The 21882-nt window shown below is 42.6% G+C and overlaps 2 protein-coding genes across 4 annotated transcripts; one reads left to right on the forward strand and one right to left on the reverse strand.

The window, feature by feature from the left end:
• Positions 1 to 1169: 1169 nt before the first annotated feature.
• On the forward strand, positions 1170 to 12702 carry heca (HECA ribonucleoprotein granule regulator). 2 transcript variants are annotated; one of them, XM_086167093.1, is made up of 5 exons: positions 1170 to 1407; positions 3575 to 4580; positions 8525 to 8691; positions 10266 to 10420; positions 12162 to 12702. In XM_086167093.1, exons 1-5 carry the CDS (start codon positions 1266 to 1268, stop codon positions 12324 to 12326), a joined length of 1635 nt encoding a protein of 544 aa, XP_086023219.1. In that variant the 5' UTR covers positions 1170 to 1265; the 3' UTR covers positions 12327 to 12702. The 2 variants fall into 2 exon arrangements, with proteins under 2 accessions (XP_086023219.1, XP_086023220.1); XM_086167094.1 differs by lacking the exon at positions 8525 to 8691.
• Positions 12703 to 18319: 5617 nt separating this feature from the next.
• mtif3 (mitochondrial translational initiation factor 3) lies at positions 18320 to 21314 on the reverse strand. 2 transcript variants are annotated; one of them, XM_086166949.1, is made up of 4 exons: positions 21243 to 21314; positions 19966 to 20425; positions 18928 to 19079; positions 18320 to 18743 (listed from the first exon to the last, which is right to left on the reverse strand). In XM_086166949.1, exons 2-4 carry the CDS (start codon positions 20420 to 20422, stop codon positions 18510 to 18512), a joined length of 843 nt encoding a protein of 280 aa, XP_086023075.1. In that variant the 5' UTR covers positions 20423 to 20425; positions 21243 to 21314; the 3' UTR covers positions 18320 to 18509. The 2 variants fall into 2 exon arrangements, with proteins under 2 accessions (XP_086023075.1, XP_086023076.1); XM_086166950.1 differs by having other exon boundaries at positions 18608 to 18743; positions 18899 to 19079.
• Between the last annotated feature and the right edge of the window lie 568 nt (positions 21315 to 21882).

Raw genomic sequence — 21882 nt, forward strand, 5'->3', positions numbered from 1 at the left:
GGTAAGTTTATATTCATTCATTAATCTAGTTGAAATTGCAAACTGAATCACATTGTAACCATTTAGTCAAAGTCAACTCTGCCATATGCTTCACACATACAGGGGATTGAAATAGCGTTTCTGTAAGGCCCACGGTGCAAAAGTACAAAAACATAAATAATATTACAGAAAAGTTTTGCTGTACATGACTTTGCAATGTGTACAATGAAAAGGAAAGTGTATTCATCGTGGTAACACAAAAAATGATTGAATTGAGTTTTGCTTTAGTTTCAGTATACACTGTGTTGTATGTCACTATTCTCACATACTGTCTTTACTGGCAGAGAAAAAGATCCAAACAGCAGTGAAACCAAATATCAAAATGGGAAAACAGCAACAACAACAATAATAATACTAGCAATAATAATGATAATAATAATGGCAATAATATAACAATAATAATAATAACAACAAAAACAACAACAACAATAATAATGTCAATAATATAATAATAATAATAATAATAATAATAATAATAATAATAATAATAATAATAATAATGTACTGGCTTTCAGGACCAAATCACTGCAAAGTAACAGGTTTTTTCACACACTCGTTTCAACTATTTGGAAGCAGTTAGAGGGTTTTTATACATGTGCAAATGCTATATTCACAATTAAACATGGCGCAAGAAATACATTCCAAAAAAAAAATCTGTTTTTAAAAAAAAACTTTGAAGTAGGGCATTACACGTATGTAGTTGTACCTATATCCCCACGGGTAAACTGTTCTGATTAAATACGAAAAAAAAAAAAAAAAAAACAAATACATAGAACTGTCAAACCGAGCTGTGTGCCGGAAGCTGAAAAGCACCAGGTTTCCCACCAGAACCCTGAAAGTAGCAAAACCCTTATACAGCCTATGCGGGCGGGGTGGCGTGGGGGTGGGGGGATCGGGTTGTGATGTCATGCGTGGGGCGTGGAAGAAAACAGGAACGAAAACAAGAGACGGACACGCCTTCCCTCTTAAAGGTTATAGCAGCTCCGAGGGCGGCCGCTGACAGCGCGGCGTCGGGCCCTTCTTCCACGAGGAGGCCAATAACAACAACACGAAGATTCCACAAAGACCCCACGCCGCACTAATGGAGCCCGCGGACACGTCGGGCACCTAGAGCTCGGGTGGGCGGAGGGGAGGGGAGGGGAGGGGAGGGAGGGAGGGAGGAGGAGGGGGTGACGGGGGTGCGGCTGTAGGGGTACCCGACGCCTGACACCCGAGATTCCCGTAAAATGCCAAACCAGAAGAACAGCAAGGGCAAGAAAAGCAAGCGCACCAACAGTAGCGGCGACGAGCAGGAAAATGGAGCCTGCGCGGCCACGACGGGAGGCGCGGCCGCGGCGGCGGCTGCGCCCAGGAGCGACCGTTCGAGCGGTAAGATAGGAAACAGACGCAGATGGAGAACTTCTTTTTTTTTTTTTTTTCTTTTTGTTTGTCGCAGCGACTAAGACATACTTGCACTGCGACGATGCAACCGTTTCCCCCCCCTTGCTCCACTTCCCACCGCGTTCATCTGCAGCCGTGCGCCGTGCGAAACTTCGAATCAGAATCCCGGTGGTTTTAATGCCTCGCGGATAATCTGCAAAGGAGAGGCGGTGGTGCTCGGTATTGAGCGGAGGCCCGTAACGAAACCGGTCGTTTATTCCATTCGTCGCTATTTTTAAGAAGCAGTAAAGCGACGGGCGCTTCTGATCACCCGCATCTCAACACACGCGATTGCTTTTACACCCAATTCCGTGGAACTGCTGCCACTCGGTGTCAGGAGATCGTGGTGGAGGGTAAAAGTTGGTGCTTGTTGAAGCAGTCTCTGCTTGGTGTAAGCCGAAAGGAAGAGCAGGTGTTGCTTGTCCGTGTGCTTCTTTAAATCGCGATCTGAGAGGTCTCGGTGACGCATCCGGAGAGAGTAGTGTGTAAAGTGTCAGATTTACAAACGGAGATCCGGCGCGTTCCCCCCCTTCGCACCTCACGGGAGGAAAAGAAAATGGCCAATGAAAATGAAGCGAAATGAGGTCCTCATAAGTTCATAAAGACCGTGCGCTTTTTCCGCGTCTGATTGACTTTGTTTACGCAGAGACCGCGGCCTTCCGGCGGGGTAAATTCTGGCACTTCAGCCTCTCCGTGTCTCCAAGTTCAACTTCAGTCTGACTTACAAGGGAACAGAATGTCAAAGAATTCCCTCCACCACCACCTTTGTACGATTATGGCGTGTTCAGGAAGAACTTTTCATTTACAAGTCTGTGCAACAAATCACTGTTACACGTTGTTTTTAAGATCCTTAACTGTCTAAATCTGTCACAACTGGATTCTTGCATGAAGGTAAACATTATGATTTTTCTGTTACTTTTTTACTCTGGCCAGGGATGACTGTTTTCTTTTTTTTTTTTTTAGATTTACATTTCGAATACCTCATTGATCCTAGAGGAAATTGAGTGATCGGTGCATTTAACCCACCGTGGACGTACCATGAGCAGTCGGTGGCTGCTGAGCAGCTCCAGGGTCACAGTTAGGGGTTCAATGTCTTACTCAACAACACTTTGTCAGGCTAGGATGAGTGCCGGGACTAAACCGGTACTGTTTGGCTGCTCGAGCCCCCTTCTCCACGCTACCCCCAGAATCGAAGTTCGGGGACCCCCAGGCCTCGTGCGCACGCATCCACAGTAAAATATCATGAGCTGACTCCTTGTAGCGACACCGTGCCCACATTTGCTTGATTCCCATCCAGACTTGACAGTTGGCAGAACGTGAATAGTGCGGTTCGCAGGCTCGGATGGCCTAGTTCATTTCGTAAATCACTGTCAATGAGGTGGCGAGGGCCCCAGAAGAAATCCTTTGTAATCTTTAGAGAGCCTTTGCGTTTGCGTCCCAGGTTGTGTATTTGATTTTTATTATGTGTGAATCTCTAATTGAGAGGCTGCTTTTTACTGGTTTGCCAGCCCTTTAAATCCTAGCAGATTGAACCACTTTGGTTTTGGATACTTTTCTGGTGACACATTAACATATTGTGCTTTTTTTCAAAGCTATTTTCCCCCATTACTAGCAATCTGAATTAAATATAAAATTACAACCTGCCACTCAGCTGATACCATCCTTTTCTGGAATCAAAGCAAAACCAGTATCGTCAACCAGTATCACTGGTTGTTCCAGACTATCACTAGTATTGGAGTGATCTGCTCCAATTGATGCCAATTTGCTTTGTCACTTCTATTGTGTATTCTTTTCCATGGTGTGTACTCACCTTCAAGTAAAATTCATTATTATTATTATTATTGTCATTGTGTAATGGATTGTTAAACATTTAAGTTTATCACTACCTCATTCATTTGGATATTTTGTTGAAACAGGTAGCACACATAGGATATTGGTCACTCTTTTTTTTTTTTTTGCCACAATCTTAACATATGATTTACTTTTTCCAGAGATCACCAGTAACCAGTCAGCCTCTGTCATCAGATATACACACTAATATTATTTCTGAAACAGTTGTGGAGTTTTTAATGAGACAAGCCAATCTTTCCTTCCCCTTCTGTCGTCCATCACACAGAGGTCCAGTGTGCCACCCCTCTCGGCTGCAGTCTGGGCCGGGCCATTGACCTGGAGAAGGACGATTACCAACGCGTGCTCTGCAACAATGAGCTCTGCCCCTATGGTAACTGGATGCATCTGCAATGTTTCTATGAGTGGGAGAGCTCCATCCTGGTGCAGTTCAATTGCATCGGCCGTGCACGGTCCTGGAATGAGAAACAGTGCAGGCAGAACATGTGGACCAAGAAAGGTTACGACCTCGCCTTCAGGTTCTGCTCCTGCCGATGCGGTCAGGGTCATCTGAAGAAAGACACCGACTGGTATCAGGTGAAGCGGATGCAGGACGAGCGGAAAAAGAAGCCATCTGAGAGGAGCATGGGGAGGACCGGGGCCAGCGGGGGGGCCACGGGGTCTGGGGACGGGTTGTTTGAGGAGCCCAGGAAAAGCAAGCTGATGGGAGGGGGAGCTAAACTCCCTCACAGGGCCTCCAGTCAGGAGCTACCTCGAAGACAATCGGTGGATCGTCAGAACTCTATAGAGAGAGGGGCGGCAACCGCGGGACCCTTTCTTGGGTCGGTCGCTCATCCAAAGTCTCCGTGTGACTCTCCAGGACAGTCCCCTCCCATCGGTTTCTCCTTCTCGCCGACGGCCATCCTCGGATCGGGAGGCGGGGGGCCGGGTTTCCGTGGCTCCCGTCAGCTGGGAGAGTTCCTCAAATCGGCGGTCCATATGGACACGCAGAGGAAGCAACTTTTAGTCGGGGGAGTCCTCGGCCGGGGCGCTGGCGGGGGCCCCCACCTCGACCCCGCAGCCGTTCTTCCCCTGCCGCTGTCCTTCACCCTCCCCCTTCATCACAGACTCACCTCAGGCGGTGTGGGTGACGGCACCCATCCTCAACCGGTGCAGTTCCTGAGGAGGCTGGACCTCTCGGAGCTCCTCACCCACATCCCCCGCCATAAACTCAACACCTACCACGTTCGCATGGAGGACGACGCCCAGGCAGGCCAGGGAGAAGAACTGCGCAGGTAGGCCTGTCGAGCAGTTCTGTGGCTGGGGTGGTTTTACAAAAACAGGTATTTTCACCTCAAAATAGCCATATGATAACCTGTTATTTAAAGGTTGGGAATTACGGAGAATATGATTATTATAACCTAATGAGGCCTTTTTTTATGTTGTTATGTGTCATGATATCCAGTCACAACCTGGCGTGTTGTCACCACTGTTCCCTCTATCGTGCACTGCTCCAGCGTTGTCCGCGCACGGCAAATCTATGCTGCGCACAACATAAAATCCAAGCTAAACTGTAAATAAAATAAATGTGTTTAATTTATTTACAGTTTGGCTTCGTTGTGCGCAGAGAACGCTGGAGCTGTGCGCGTTTGCGCAAACACGTGGCTTAGAAGGAACAGTGGTTATCACATCAAAATTTTGTGTTTCTTTTTTTTAGGGGTTGCATATTTGATATTTAGGGGTTGGGAAGGGTAATTCACCCTCAGGCTACGACTAGCTTCCTCAACCCAGGGGACAACCCTCCATTCCATTGCTCAGGTGTTTTGCTCAGTGGAACAACCAGGTTCTCCGGCTCTTCTGGCGTGGCGTGCGCAAAAGACGGTCAAGCCGAGATCCCTCACAGGTGTTTCGCTGGCAGGCAACAAACCATAGCCGCTGCTGTTGAGTGAGATGTCAGCGCTGATCTTTCCCGCTTAAGCCGACCTGATTAAGCCTACCCATACCCAACATCCCCCCCCTTACCACTGTAATTCATCTTTCTGTTGTTTAAAATGCAAATAGTGTTGAAAATTACATAAACCTGTTAGACACACAAATAAAGAATAGTCACTGTAACACCAGGAACAGCTACAAACAACAGATTAACTTAATTACGTGACATTTAAAGTTAATTAATTCATGCACAGTTCCTTTATCGACATGTTTCTGCATGTCATCAAACCAGAACCACAACACTATCAAACTCCGTATACCACGATTGTCAACAAGTTTGCCCTGTTATTCCTTTCTGTTTCTGTTATACACAGGTTCACTCTTTCAGGACACTAATAGCCGATGTAATGTATAACCGCTGTTATCCGTATGATATAACTGAAAAATAGCTGCCCATTTGGTCATGAAACAAACTTGCGCAGGGTTGTTCCCTGTTAGCTGTCTTCATTCTTAGAGGAATAACATGACTTGCATTTGTGCTCTTTCCATTCTGCATGCAGATTAGGCTTCTTCCTGCGTTTCCGTCCTGCACCCTGCATTTTGGCAAAATCAGCATGATAATATATCATCCTGAGCCCAAAAAGGTTTTGGCACTTTATTTTTTCTATCTGTTCTCCTTTTCTAGTTTATTACCAGTTTATACCCTAAAGCGCCTTATTTGGAAGTTTAACAGGTGTTGGTTTAGTTGAACCGTTGGCTTAGTTTAAATGTTATTTTGAAGGCAGCAGCGTGTGATGTGGTTGAACTCATACTTAAAGAGGCTTATATTTTTTTTTTCCATACAAATATTAATATATTAATTTAAATATTTTCTTAACCTGCAAGTAACACACACTACTCATTGCCATACAGCACAGTACAAGCTGTAGCCTCAAGATACCCACTGAACAGAGTCCATCATAACTGAACGTTATATCGCTAACAGTATAAATAGGAGAGAAGTGCATTATTGTACTGCAGTAGTTCATTCTATTTGTAGTAATAAACTGTAAAGTGAGAGTATGCTTGCAAGTGCCCATCTCCCATGTGATGCCCGCAGACATTTTTAGATCTACAACTGGACAATGAGTCACCAGGCTCCCAACTGTTTTAACCGTGGAAAATATGAGTAATTTCAACGTACTGTTTTCCAACTGAGATGCAAAGAATTATAGATACACCTTTTTGCTTTTGGAGACTTTCTGCTAAATCCAATCATGCATGCATGCATGCATATATACATAGATATAAGTATGTACATAAATCGATATCTATCCACCAATCCATTTATCTACCTATCTTTCTATCCTATCTGTCTGTATGTAGCTATATTACTTTTGCATACATGAAATGAGAGATAAGATACATGAGTTTACACTTTTCCCCTGTTTTCAAAAAAGAAGTAAGAGCACATGAGCCGTCCTTTACACTTTTGTAAAAGAGCTCAAAAATGTCATTTAGAATGACACAAGATTCGGGTCAGTCTGTGGTCTGTGTCTGGATTTTAAAATTGCACATCATAGCTTTCGAGATTAAAACATCTAATGTCGAAGTACATAGACAAATACAGTGTACATTGATAATTTGGCTGTTCCAAATATGTATCAGTCGTCACACAATTCCAGATTTCATAATAATCGTGAACTCGAAGTTTTTGCATATTGATATTAAACCCCCAGTGATGGGTCCTGAGAACCGTTGTCCTTTGCCTTTGATATTTTATTAAGACTTTCACGTTCACAAAAAAAAGAATCTTCTATTTCAAAAGTTGTCCATTCAATAAAAAAAAAAAAAAAAAAAAAAAAAATCGTAGTGGTGGGGGGGGTTATTCTTACTTTTTTTTCAACATTTACTTATGGTCACATCAAAAAAAGGGAAATTAAAAAATAATATATGATAATTCGTTCCTTTTGTGTTGTTCTAGATGTTTCTGTCCTACATAACATCTTTGAGAGTTTGATCTTTTTCAGTGGCGCTAAAAATAAATTAATTTTTTCCATCAAATTCAAGTTTTTTTCTTTTTTTATTACTTTTTTTGCAAATCAGTCATGACACTCCTGAGTTTGTTATGAGTTTCAACTCACGGAACAATGGGGTTTCTTTGATCCCTTGGGTCAGGAGAAACAAAGAGAAAGTATGTGTCAAAACTCAGTAACCACTGGATAAGTAAGACTAACAGTGAGTCATTGTTAGGCAAGCTGTTGAGGAGCAAAATATTTGTCAATTCTGTTGGCCCTGGGTTTTGGTTTGAGAATGCATCTTCATCCTGACAAACACCGAAAGCCTGGCCAATCCTGTCGGTTCCGGGTCACATTGCAGAATAAACAAACAAGAAATACACCAACATTCAAAATCGAGTTTAGCCCCCGGCTCAGTTTTTCATTTCCTCGTTTTTTTCGGAATTTGCCATCCGATCTTAAAGTCGGAAAGCAATTTTTATTCATTTATTTACAGGACTGTCTCAGAAAATTTGAATATTGTGATAAAGTTCTTTAACTTCTGTAATGCAATTACAAAAAAAAAAATGTCATACATGCTGGATTCATCATAAATCAACTGAAATATTGCAAGCCTTTAATTATTTTAATATTGCTAATTATGGCTTACATCTTCAGAAAACTCATAAATCCTATCTCAAAATATTAGAATATCATGAAATAGCAATTTTTGTTTTTTTAATTGCATTACAGAAGATAAAGAACTTTATCACAATATTGTAGTTTTAAGAGACAGTCCTGTATTTTCTAGAACCGGAGAAATAAAAATACAAATTGTATTTTGTTTTGTGGGCATCTGTTTTTTCCTCGGCCAAATACGTAGAGAACAAATGATACACCATGGCGTTATAAGAGTTTTGAGGAGAAAAGAAACAGGGGTGTGTGGAAGACACCCGCGGCGATGACATCAAGTCGGATTTTATTTATATATTTATATTTTATATATATATTTATATTTATTTATATTTTATTTATATTTATATCGGATTTTTATTTATATTTTATTTATATTTATTTTATTTGTCTCATGACACTCAGCATGTAGAGCTTTTCTGGATCACAGTCTTTAAAATGATTCACAGAAATACAATATTCCTCCAGGAGCATGCAAGACTGCATTGCACCGGGCAGAATCCTTGACCAGGTCCCAGCTTAATGCAGGGCGGCCTTCCGCCTTGACCACTCGGGGCAGAAAGGGAAAAAGAAAGAGGGAGGGCGTGAGGGTTTGGGAGGGAAAGGCACACTTTCATGCGTTCACTGTCCCGATGCAGGTTCATCCTGTCGGCCCTCAGCGCCAGCCAGAGGAACGTGGTTAACTGCGCGCTGTGCCACCGGACGCTGCCGGTGTTCGAGCAGTTTCCCCTGGTGGACGGGACACTGTTTCTCAGCCCATCGCGCCACGATGAGATCGAGTACGACGTTCCGTGTCACCTGCAAGGTCAGACCCGGTTTGTCGTTCGTCACGCAAACCTGAGATCCTCCTATACCTGTTTTCGGGTTGTTAATGACTCACCGATATCGAATGAAATGGAAATATAAGTACAATCTAGAACGACAGTTGAAAGTTTTCATCAAGTCCATTTGTTGGTGTTAAATCCTTTTTATGAAGAAAACTCCATATTATCTGTGGAGGTTCTCAGTCATCCGGGTCGTGGTGAATTCTTGTTAAAATCTTCTTGTCTTGACAACTGGAATTGAATTTTTTCACTTGTAGACGTTTCACCCCTCCATTCTTCAGGTCAGATCTGAACTGACATTTTTTTAAATGTAATTTTTTTAATATTTAAGAAATGTTAAAACAATATTCAAATATTAAAAAAATATGAAAACACTATTTTAAAAAAATGATCAAAGAGAGTAATTGGCGATGAGAAATCATCTGCACAAATGATTATCTGATTATAGATCTTCATTACGTGCTAGCCTCATTAGCGGATCCCATCCTTTTCATCTGTGGATCATTTGAAGGATTTTCCCGCATTTTAATTTCACTTTTCTTTCAACATTGTTGAAAGAGTCCAGTGTGCAGTGTGTCACCGAATTTATTGAGGTTGTTTGACAGAAATGTTTGACAGCACAGACAGCATCGCACCTTCACATTCTTAATATGTAAATAATTCATTTTTTTTTTAAATAAGGAAAGATATGGGCTCTTCTTATTATAATTTACCCCCTCATTTACTTATATTTACTAATGAATTGATAGCTGATTTTTAATTTTCAGATTATTCACAGGTTATTCCTTTTTTTTTTTTTTTTTTTTTTATGGATGACTCAGTTTACTCCGTTGTTTTCTCATTATTTCAAAACAGTCAAGCAAGAAAAAATAATTGGGGGGGGCTTAGGAGAGAATAGGATAACTAGATAATCCATGATTGTTTAATCCATCATTCTTGGTTTTTTTTTTTTGTCTAGACTTGAAAGCTTCTGCATGGTCCTGCGTCACTATAAATGAGTGTGGGGGCTGCCTGGAGCTTCTTTTATATGTTGCCCCTCCAGCTTTGATATGTATAATCCCTGAACTGCATCAACATGACAGTTATTAATTCATCTTTTTACCCTTTGTGCCTGGTTGAATAAAAAAAAAAAATAGAAAGCTTTAATTAGGATGTAATTTCAAAAAGTGTGTGTGTAATGAGACATGGTACTTGTGGGTAGTTAGTGTCCGTGTTTAGTGTTATTCTGCAATGTGTATTAGGGACACAGCATCCATGGTTCTGTCCTGGAGGATGAGGTTACGGCGGGCTGCTCTGATTGCATTAATCTGAGCATCGATTCGGACACTGAGCTGCTTTGTATTCCCTCATTTACCTCCGTAAATCACAAAATCAGTGAGGAAATGCAGCATCAAGGCAATCAGCCACGGTCGGCCGGGCCGCGCCGGTCCGTGACGGACTCAGAAACACCGACAGCATGACAATAAACTACAAACGTCATCGAGAGTCAATCGCTTATCCAAGAACGTCGGACGACTCATTCGGTTGCTGATCGCATTTCTCCCCGTCTCGACAGGGAGGTTGATGCACCTCTATGCCATCTGTGTGGACTGTCTAGAAGGCGTGCACAAGATCGTGTGCATCAAGTGCAAGTCGCGCTGGGACGGGAGCTGGCACCAGCTGGGCACCATGTATACCTACGACATACTGGCTGCTTCACCGTGTTGCCAGGTATAAACGCTGGAAAACACATTCCGGCGGATACAGCCGTATTATAAATGTTATAAATGTTGTAATTGATAAGCTGCAGGAAAGGACCATCTGCCATCATACCAATCACATGCAATTGGAAGAACTCAAAAAAGATAACATGGCGAGGGCTAAGATTAGCCCGAGAGCCTTTCATCGGTGTGATTCCGTGAAGTTTGCTAAGAATCATCCAGCTCGACATTCGTCCAACTCCCAAGTGTGAAATTTTCGTTTCTTTTTTTAATTCCTTTGGCATCGAAAAACAATCGAACCGAGGTTAGAACGCCTCCTCTCGGTCTCCAGAAGACCTGATGTGTAAGCCTGACCAGAAAAGATTTGATCTAAGGCTTGTTTCATAGCAGAAATGTCCTGTTTAGCTCCTTACATCAAGACATGATCAACAAGACCCTGGGATATCAGATCAGAAAAGATCATATTTTTAATCGGTGAAAGGCATGGGGGTTAGGGTGAACTGGCTGCACATGTAGCCTGGAAATTACAAATTGGGTGTAAATGTTAAATTATATCATTGCTTGCATTCAATTGGAATATAGTGCAACAGACAGTGTAACCCGGGCTAGTTTATTTTTAAATTCAGTTTTATAAAGAACTGGTGAACCTGGACCCTTTTTGGAAAAATATTTATTGAAAGCATCATAAGTAACAATGTTTCTTTTGTCAATAAGAACATGTATCTCAGAGAGAGGTAGAAAAAATGACTTTTCCCCTTTGGCACGTTCATTTTCATCCATGAATTATCCGTGAAACCAAAGTACACAGATGTCTTAATACATTTCACATTCAAGAAAGCACAAAATTATTTTACAACCACAGCCTTCACGAGGCCAGAGGCATGGAGTATTACCGAATCAAATAAAGGGGCGATTTTTCTTCTTTCGTTTTCTTTTTCTTGGTTAAATTATGTCTTAAAAGAGCCCTGTTTAACCTGAAATTTTCTGTCACACAGACAGAAGAGGCAGTCGTGGGTCGGAGGCTTTGTCTGTCCCCGACAGCCGAAACCCAGAGGAATAGTCAGGTTTTGACCAAATTTTGGTCGAGCCAAGTCAGATTTTGTTCATATAGTGGTAAATCACAACACGGTTGTCACATGACACTTTCCACATAGAGCAGGTCTCTAAAAAATTCACAGAAACCCAACATTCTTCCATGAGCAAGCACTTTGCCGCAGCGGCAAGGAAATACTGCTTATTACTGGGAAGAAACCTTGGACGGAGCCAAGCTCAATGTGGGCGGCCTTCTGTCTCGACTTGGGGTAGAAAGAATGCGAGCGAAAGAGAGGGATAAAAAGCAAAGAGTTAAAGACAGAGGAGGGTGTGAGGGTTGGGAGGGACAGGCACAAATGATCTCACACTGATATAGTAATAATAACAGTAGTTATAGTTGACAGAGAGCTTTAATATTCATGAAAGAATTAACAATGTCGGACACCTGGCAAGATTCCTGCTGTAGATCAAGCCATGTCCCCTGGAAACCTGCGAAATGAGAGAGCCTACGGACTCAGGAGAAGGTAGGAGGTTGCTATCATGCACTGATGAAGGGAAATAAGTGCAGACAGAATAGGAGGAGGAGTGAGAGAAGTTCTATATGGTAGCTCGGTAGTGTTTGTTAAACCATGTGAGGGTCTTTCCTGTTTTAATTTGTCAAATCGTGACCTCTGCTCACCACCCTGACCCGGATCCATCTCATTTTTGTGTGTCCTCAGGCCCGGCTCAACTGTAAGCACTGCGGGAAACCGGTGGTGGACGTTCGGGTCGGGATGCAGTATTTCTCCGAGTACAGCAACGTCCAGCAGTGCCCTCACTGCGGCAACCTGGACTATCACTTTGTTAAACCCTTCTCCTCCTACAAAGTACTCGAGGCTTATTGACAAATGTTGTTCATGCATGCTAGTTGGCTTTCATTTCTTTTAATACAATATAGGAAAGTTTTTTTTTTTGGGGGGGGGGGGAGGGTCTTAAGTTGATTTTACGTCTTTTAAAGATCTCACTCCAATTTTTTTGTTTTTCCAAAATATATATATAGCTCAGATATGATTAGTTAAAAAACAAAACAAAAAGAATCTGAGACAGTATCTGTTATTGAAGGGTATATTGAAAGTAGAACGGTGTGGAACTGACATGTTTGTCAAGAAAACACGTATCTGTGACAAGTGAATGTATCTGTACACCAAATTTCTTGTTTTTTTTTTTTTTTTTACCAAAAACATGATGAGTCTCGAATAAAGCAGAGGACATGCAACAGCATCGCTCTAATGTTTTTTCTCACGTGCGCCTAATTTCTTCATTCAGGAAGCGCACACCGTAGGAAACAGTCGGTGACATCACTTTGACACCCTTTAACCTACTGAATAACGACAAAGTTATTCATCAACGTAATCATCAACGTTTATTGACTTCATCACCTAAATGAAGTGAACATGAGGCTTAGTTGATTGATACATTCGATTTTATTTAACACATAAATCCACATTTAAAATGATAAAGGAGTTACAGCTAGTCATATTTGAAACCTATTATTACAAAGATTCTGATATAAAGTGTTAAAGGATAAAGGGTGAGCTAATCTGTACCAAAATTCATGGTCCTGTCCATATCACTGATGTTTCTGTGATATGTTATTCCTCTTTTTGGGAAAACCTTGTGAGTGCAGTTTTTAAACGATCTAAATCTAAATTGAGGTCGTTCATAATTTTCCTATTATCTCCTCCAATTTTTCAGCCCACATTGTGCCAGCCTTGTGCACGTTTCCTTGACTTTATCAGCCCTGGTAGAGAATGCTTTTGATTTGACGGATCAACTGCCAGTAAAAATATTTTAGAGAAATTTATTTCATTTGAGAAGAAATATTGAAAAGTAGTGGCATTTCGGATGTAGTTTGGATATATGTTGTAGTAGTTTGTATATAAAAATAAAGGGAACACTTAGAGTTACATTGTGTTTTTTAAGTGTTCCCTTTATTTTTTTGCACACTATATGTATATATATATATATATATATGTATATACTACTCACAAAAAGCGAGGGCTATATTGCTTTTGAAACAAATGTATGCAAATTGTAAAAAGCTCATGCTACAGTGATTTTATATCATGAAAGTAAAGCATTTAAATAGAAGCATGTAGAGGTGAGTTCCTCATCCCAAGCAATTAATTGAAACAAAAACCAACAACAGTGGTGGGCCGTGGCAGCTCATGACATTATCAAGGGGGGCAGCTTTTGCGATGATGACTAAGTTGACCCATTAAAGAGGTAAATAAACAGATGCCTTGACAAGTAGCACAATTTTGGTTTGTCAAAATTACATAGCAATACCCCTTGTAACCAATAGTCGGCAAGATAAACACAAGGTTCACTCTAGTTACAGAGGCTATAAGGAAGGTACATCTAAAATTGTTCATGAGGAAAATTATTTACATTGACCATTGTGGATTGAGCATTCATTTAAAGAAGAAATTGTCAGTTCACCTTAAGATATCTCTTGAATATGAAGATTAAAAATAGGTGTGTATGAGAGATCTCAGGGTGATTTCAACCTGACTGAAAATCACCCAGAAAAGGCCAGTTCCCCATGGAGCGTTACTGTTGACTAGACATTACATTCAGAGGCAGCTACGATGGTCAGAACTTCTGTAAAGGCGGTAAAATGTCATTTCTAGAATTCCCTCCTTTTCGCACTTTGGTGATGCGTCGCCCAGATCACCCTTAAAAACAAATCGCCCCTGGCTGGGTATACCACATCAAAAAATGTCACGGTCTCGACAACTGGGATGCGCCCTTGAGCATCAATCACAGTTCGATGATCGTGTTGTTCACAAATCAGCCGATGGTCTGCTTAGGCATGAAGGGCGGCTGTCAGGTCATTGAGGTTCCTTCATACAGAATTATGAGGCGCTACGCGGTGACTCAGCTGATCCCATAGGTTTTCTATTAGATTCGGGTCTGGAGAAAGTGCAGGTCACACCATTCTAGGTCCCACAGTCTCCAGAAACCTTTCCCAAATGATGGAACTTCAATGAGCTGGATTGCATTGTCATACATGAAGATAAAATGAAACCTGCGTTGTTTATGAAGGGGAACTGAAATTATGATGTTACAATAATTATGCTATTCGGGTAGTATTGCCGGATAATTTTCTGTTACCATTCTATTTTCTGAGATTCCCTGTACTTTTCTACCTCTCTCTCTGAGACATACTCCCCATTTCTGTACTTTTCTATTTTTCTCTTGTGAGACACAGTACCATTGACGCTCTCAAGGTCCTGCAACGGCCTTGAAGATAGTTAGCGTTTCACATTCCATTTCTATCTGTTTTGCCACCAGTTCTGTGTGCAATATTACACATCTCAATGCCTGTATTGTTTACTCCTTTGTATAAAAGTGAATCCTGCTGGATGAAAAGCAGACATACTTTCTGTCTGTTTCTCAACGCTCTCTGTAACTACAATAGGGCTCATCCACCATCGGTTTGGAGATCTGGACCCTGGCCTTGGACCGAGAGGATGTGGAGGGCCCGCTTTGGTTCCTGGGGGTCACCACCTCTACCTCGCCTCAAGACCGTCCTCAACAGATACGTCCTTGTCACTCACGATACTATGCGGTTTTGTATTGACTAGACCAGTGGTTCTTAACCTTGTTGGAGGTACTGAACCCCACCTGTTTTACATGCGCATTCACCGAACCCTTCTTTAATGGATCGAGGATCGTTTCGTTGATGGGTACAAAGAACAGGCAGAGTAGCCTTTTCATCGAATCTGGCTCCCTTCACCTTGAATTCAGCAAGCGCTATGTTCTTGTAGTTCCCATCTCCATGCAGCCTTCCCTTAGTTTTGCCGGTGCTGGACTAGAATTGCTCATCTTGTCATTCCAAATCATGCAGTTAGGACATCGATTCCAATCACGTTCCGTCATACATGTGAATCCGTATTGTACGTATTCTTCCGACCGCTTTCTTTTTTTGCCCGACAAGGGATTAAAATATTAAGAAAGAAATCACATGACGTACCATCACGACAGTCACAAGTTACTACAACTGAGCGCGCCAAAATCCCTGCACCACGGATAGGCCAAGCTATGTAGCGTGATCACCTGCGGCCAGTGATGTCATCACCAATGTGTGTCTTGACCTCCGCCGAACCCCTGAGACTGACCCACCGAACCCCTGGGGTTCGATCGAACCCAGGTTAAGAACCACTGGACTAGACACACATGCCCACACTATAACACCACTACCGCCAAAGGCTCCTTTGTTGAGAATAGTAGCTGATGCATAGCGCTGTCCTTGACTTCTCCAACATCGTTGCCATAGTTTCTGCCACAGCTGATTCAACTTTCATCAGAGAGCAGCACCGAAGCCCATTGGTGCCTCATCCAGGATAAATGGTCCCTTGCAATGACGCCTGTGCTCGGCGATGTGGTCCGGCACACAGACCATGCTGATGTAAACAGTTTGAATGGTCTGATACTTCGGTGCCTCTCACCTCCCTTAAATGTGCCTGGAGTTGAGTGGCATTTATTGTCCGGTTACGCAGGCCATTGTCCACAATGAAGCAGTCATCAGTGTGGGATGTGGCCAAAGGACGTTAACTTCAATGCCTTATAGATAGAAAAAATTTTTTGGAGCCTTGCAATGGTGAGGTACTGATGGTCAAATGTCAGGTGTCGTTTGGGTCTCATGATGTCAAAATGTGAAGTGCATGATGAGGACTGTTTAAATACCAATTCTGACTAAACAAGGAAATTTATTGGTCGATCAAAAATCTGTCGTTAATTTTGCCATCAAGCTCCGTGATAGAAAACAGCAAGGAAAAAGTACTAAAACACTGAACAGTTGGACATGTGTATTCAAAAGTTTAGAGGCTTCGCTTCTAAAGGTTATAGTGCATTTTAGGTTCATCCTGAAATTTCACACGAAGGCCAAATATTCCCAAATTTTTGTGAGTATCTATCCATCCCTCTATCAAACTTCTGCCGCTTATCCGAAGTGTGGTCGCGGGGGCAGCAGCCAGAGCAGAGAGGCCAGACTTCTCTCTCCCCAGCCACATGGTCCAGCTCTTCAGGGGGGATCCCAAGGTGTTCCCAGGCCAGCCTAGAGACATCGCCTCTCCAGCATGTCCTCCGTCTCCCTCAAGACCTCCTCCCAGATGGAATAACTCCCCCCAGGAAGTGTCCAGGGGTCATGCTAACCAGATACCTGAGCTACCTCATCTGACTCCTGTCTATGCGGAGGAGCAGCGACTCAACTCCGGGCTACTCTCAGATGGCGGAGCTTCTCACCCCATCTCGGAGGGAGAGTTCGGCCACCCTGCGGGGAAAACTCATTTCGGCCGGTTGTATCTGTGATCTTGTTCATTTGGTCAATACCCACATCTCGTGACCATAGGTGAAGGCAGGAATGTAGATGAACTGGTAAATTGAGAGATTCGTCTTCTGGCTCAGCTCCTTCTTCACCATGACAGACCTGTACAGAGTCTGTGCAGAGATACTGCACCGATCCGCCTGTCGATCTCCCGCTCCATTCTTCCCTCACTTGTGAACAAGACCCGGAGACACTTGAACTCCACACCATGGTCTCGGATTTGGAGGTGCTGATCCTCATCCCAGCCACTTCACATTCGGCTGCAAACTGCTCCAGTGAGAGCTGAAGATCATGGACTGATGAAGCCAACAAAACCACATCATCTGCAAAAAGCAGAGACTCGAAGCCCCGGCTGCGCCTAGAAATTCTTTCCATAAGTTATGAACAGAATCAGTGACAAAGGACAGCCCTGGTGGAGTCCAACTCTCACTGGAAATGAGTCCGACTTACAACCGGCAATGGGGACCAAGCTCTGAAACTGGTAGTACAGGGACCGAACAGCCCGTATAATGGGGTTCAGTACCACATGTTCCCAGAGCATCCCCCACAGGATTGCACGCAGGATCAAAGATCGATCAAAGAACTGCGGCCTAAAATGTGTTGGTACCAAGTGCACATATGCACACCTGAACATGGTGTTTGTTATGGACAATCCGTAATGACCACAAAAGTCCAACGACAAAACACTACTCGGGTACAGATCTGGGGTCCGTTCCTTCCAATCACACCCTTCCAAGTCAAACTGTTGTTGCCCACGAGAGCGTTGAAGTTTCCCAGTAGAACGAAGGAGCCCCCAGTAGGAGCGCTGTCTCGCAGCCCTCAAGGGACCCCAAGAGGGGAGGGTAAACTGAACTGCTGTTGGGTGCATAGCTGCAAGCAACAGTCAGAACCCTCAACTGAAGGCGGAGAGAGGCTACCCTCTCGTCCACGGGGTTGAACCCCAACGTGCAGGCGCCGAGTCAGTAGCCAATCAATTTGCCCACACAAAAAAAAAAAAAAAAAAAAAGAGTCCAGCCCCTCTCCAGAGGTCTGGTTCCAGGACTCACTCTGTGAACGGAGGTGAGTCTGACTATATCTAGTTGGAATCTGTCATGCACCAGCTCAGACTCCTTCCCCTCCAGAAAGGTGACATTCCACGTCCCTCGAGCCAGTTTCTGCAGGCGAGGGTTGTGTCAAGGTCCCCTGCTCCGGCCACCGGACAGCTCACACTGCACCCGACCCCCTTGGCTCTTCCTCGGGGTGGTGAGCCTAGAGGAAGAGGGACCCATGTCATCCCATTTTTGTGAGTAGTGTATGAATAAAAAGATAATGGGCACATGGGTTAGCACTTCCATTTCAAAGCAAAAAGGTCCCCTGGTTCTTTTCCAACACAGCCTTTCTGTTTAGAGTTTGCATGCTCTCCATGTCTGCGTAGGACTCCTACTGCAGTCCAGTAGGTTCACTTGACACCCGCCCTCACAGTGTAACAGCTAATGGACAAATTGTCAAATCAGAAACAATACATCCTTAGTTGTTCAGCTTTTTTTTTTAATTCTTAAAAGAATTAATAATCTCATTTTCTATGTCACTTGGACAATAATCGAAATCCATCAATATATTGTGTTACCCTCTTTCAATACACACAGCATTGGTCGATTACATTTAAACATGGAGTCCAACAGCATGAAGGACATTTTCCGGTTTGTTGTGTTTGAGCTCATGGCTGCAGATTTCCCTGGGTTGTCTCTGTGTTCCCAGCAGGGGGAGTACCGTCCTCTGTTGGTTGTAAACCGGGCAGGCTGGTTGGACTTTTCTCTTTTTTCGACAGCTCTTTGGCTGAAGGAGGCCGGAGGATGCACATGGCAGCTTGACCGTCCCGTATGACTCTTGGTTTTGAGACAAATCCGACCGTTACCTCCATTTGTTGCACCATCTGCTCCAAGTTTGTGTCCTGACGGAGGGGAGAAAAAAAGTTTGTGCGCATTAATGGACATTTTTGCGGAGAGTGCTTCAGACGGACTACGGAATTGAGCAGAATCTGGGAAACTGGTGCTTCAACCTCTCTGATAAATCAGCAAGATTAATCAGTCGACTGAAAAACTGTACCAAAAAAAGGTGAAGGTGGATCCCCTCACCAGGTTTTCTGTGGGTTCCCTACGTGAGGACCGCAGCGTGATCCTGACATGATGCTTCTTCTCTAACCAGTTCTCTACTTGTTTCAATTTGTTTGTGAGGTCATGAGCAGCAATGCCCGATGAGAAGGTGAGCTCTTTCACCTGTACGGGAGCTGTGGATAGAATATTGACAACCAGGTTACTAAAAGGCAGATCACATTAGTTGAAGAGGTGTGGATGTGATGTTCTGCTACCCTCTGTGAGCATTTGAACACCACCCATCAGACCATAGATCACTGAATATAGAAGTTCCTTATTTATTTAAATACATCCGATTTTCTGATAATAAAATGTAACGTAGACAAACAACTACCTTTTACATTTCGGTAATTGCCAGTTTGCCAATGGCATCTTCCCATGATTGGCAAAGCCATGCAGTGAACTTACCAAGGATAAAAAAAAAATGCTATTATGAACTGTGTCATATGAAATCACAAAAACCAAAAAGAATTATAAACTTGGTTACTATCATTGGGAAATTACTAGGAAGGGCTAGTTAGTAACTTTGATAGCTTGGGGCTGGTATAGAAAAAGACACTGTCTACAGCCTGCAGCTAACTTTAATTTACTGTTGTGAAATAGGTTAAGTGAAGATCACTGGTTTGATTTCAAAGGGGGAGGACCTGTGTGGGGTTATCATGTTCTTCCTGTGTCTGCGTGAGTTTTATCCAGATTCCCCAGTTTCCTCCAACAGTCCGAAATCATGCAGTAGGTTCACTGGAGGCCCTGAATTGCCTAGACGTGTAAATGACAGAGTAAATGGCTGTATGTCTCAGTATGCGGCCCCAGTGATCTACTGGAGACTGGCCCTGGGTAAAACCCTGCCTCTTGCCAAATAACAGCTTGGATAACCTCCACACACCCCTGTGACACTAAGTGCAGGATAAGAAGTATAAATAATGAATGAATGAAATGGCTGAAGCTGGTTTTCAAACATGAATCTATCTGTTCACATTTATGATATACAACTATAAAACTAAATGAGATGACTCCAAGCACCTGCTTTGGATTTCTGTTTCTCCCACATCTTCATCTGTTCTTCGTGGATCTGTCTGCCGCTCATCATCCGATAGACAGGAGGGTCCTTGTGTTCACTGAGCACGACCAGTTTAAGACCCCGCTCGTCCATGATTCTGATCACATCAGCACGGTGCATGACACCCAGGTTCTCTCCTGCCTCGCTGATCACCTGCAGTTGCCGATGAGGGATCTTCCGACCAACACTGGAGATCGTGACACGTGAACGGGGGTCCTGCTTTTTCTTTGTTGGTGCGGGAGTTTCTTGTGTGTCATCTATTGCTGTGGAGAACGGAGACCATTTCCTAGAGGAGGCTGAGATGTCCCATCCCTCGCTGAACAAGGGGAACCTGGCTGCAGGTGTCCTAGAGCAGGAACTGTTGCGGCACGTGGTTCTCACAGCATGGTAAAACAGCCCCCTCACACATGCGGCAGACATGTCCTGAAAACAAAGCAGAGCGATCAGATGTTGCACTTCAGGTAAAAGTCATTCTTGGAAAACCAACATACACATTACGATTATACTTGACAAATACAAAAAAAGAGAGCAACATTTAACTTCAGTGTCCTCAGGTCGGGCTCTGTGGAAAACAATGTCCGTTTTTCTCTGTCAATTCACTTAGAATAATAGTTACAGTTGATGGAGGAAGAGGGAGATTTTTAATAACTGTAGGTGTATATATGTAAATCTTCCAAAAAATAGCATTTTGCTTATAAATTGCATGCCATTTTCTGGATGAATTTTAAGGTGATTTGGCTTATTGGCCATTATGTGCCATTTTTTCATGTGATTTTTTTTATTTTACTGACAGATTCTACATTAATTCCTGACTGATTTGATTGTATTTTTGTTATTGTGAAATAATGTTTCATTTTTTTTATAGTTGCGATTTTTTAAATATCTGTTAGAATACCACTGAATACAACAAAATTCATTCCGTTCATTTTAAAAGGCAAATTGACAAAAAGGACCTCATAATTTTTTAAACCAAAACACAAATCTACACTACTTGTATGTGTGCATGCATGTATGTATACATGCATGCAAGTATATACATACATACATACAAACATACGGATTAAGTTACTTCAACAATCTGGCGCAAATGCTAGCTTGTTGTTTGGTTGACAGTTTGACCAAACTGTTCTTGAAGTAGTAATACCGTCTACACCAGAACACAAACTAATTTGGGGCAACAATACTAAGACACATGTAAATTTCTCCACTCGTAAACTCCTCAGGATTTAAATTTACTCACTGTAAATCAAAGTCGAGTTACCATGCTGTGTGAAGGGCGACTGTTAGCTTACTTCCGCTATGGACTTCTTCGTTTTATTTGCATTGGAATGGTTGTGACAAATCATAATGCTGCCCTCTTCTGGACGGGGAGGGAATGACAAAAATATACAGGTTGGCGATGTGGAATTGCATTACAAATTACAAGACTGTCTCAGAAAATTAGAATATTGTGATCTAGTTCTTTTTCTTATATAATGCAATTAAAAAAACAGAAATTACTTTGTAATGATATTCTAATATTTTGAGATAGGATTTTTTAGTTTTCTTAAGATGTAAGTCATAATCAGCAATCTTAAATTAATAAAAGGCTTGCAATATTTCAGTTGATTTGTAATAAATCCAGAGTGCATGGGTTTTTTGTTTTTGTAATTGCATTACAGAAGATAAAGCACTTTATCACAATATTCTAATTTTCTGAGACAGTCCTTTATACTGAAGGTTGACTGCTGTAATAATCAGCCCGAGGCCCACGGTTTGTGAAGAACAATAAGAGGTTGATCAAATCTAGCCGCTTAACATTAATCATAAAGTATATCAGTTATTTATCAATATTCTCAGAGATTCAACATTTGCATAAACATGATGGAAGTGATACTGGA

This window comes from Fistularia commersonii, chromosome 20 (genome assembly GCF_037954325.1).
Source record: "Fistularia commersonii isolate RoL2024-O1a breed Wild chromosome 20, RoL_Fcom_v1.0, whole genome shotgun sequence".
NCBI lineage: Eukaryota > Metazoa > Chordata > Actinopteri > Syngnathiformes > Fistulariidae > Fistularia > Fistularia commersonii.

Coding starts and splice junctions, on each gene's coding strand:
- heca (XM_086167093.1), top strand. CDS start 1,266: ATGCCAAACCAGAAGAACAGCAAGGGCAAGAAAAGCAAGCGCACCAAC. Junction 1,408..3,574: donor CAGGAGCGACCGTTCGAGCG/GTAAGATAGGAA, acceptor TCCATCACACAG/AGGTCCAGTGTGCCACCCCT. Junction 8,692..10,265: donor CGTTCCGTGTCACCTGCAAG/GTCAGACCCGGT, acceptor CCGTCTCGACAG/GGAGGTTGATGCACCTCTAT.
- mtif3 (XM_086166949.1), bottom strand. CDS start 20,422: ATGTCTGCCGCATGTGTGAGGGGGCTGTTTTACCATGCTGTGAGAACC. Junction 19,080..19,965: donor GAAACAGAAATCCAAAGCAG/GTGCTTGGAGTC, acceptor TTCTATCCACAG/CTCCCGTACAGGTGAAAGAG. Junction 18,744..18,927: donor GGGAACCCACAGAAAACCTG/GTGAGGGGATCC, acceptor CCCCTCCGTCAG/GACACAAACTTGGAGCAGAT.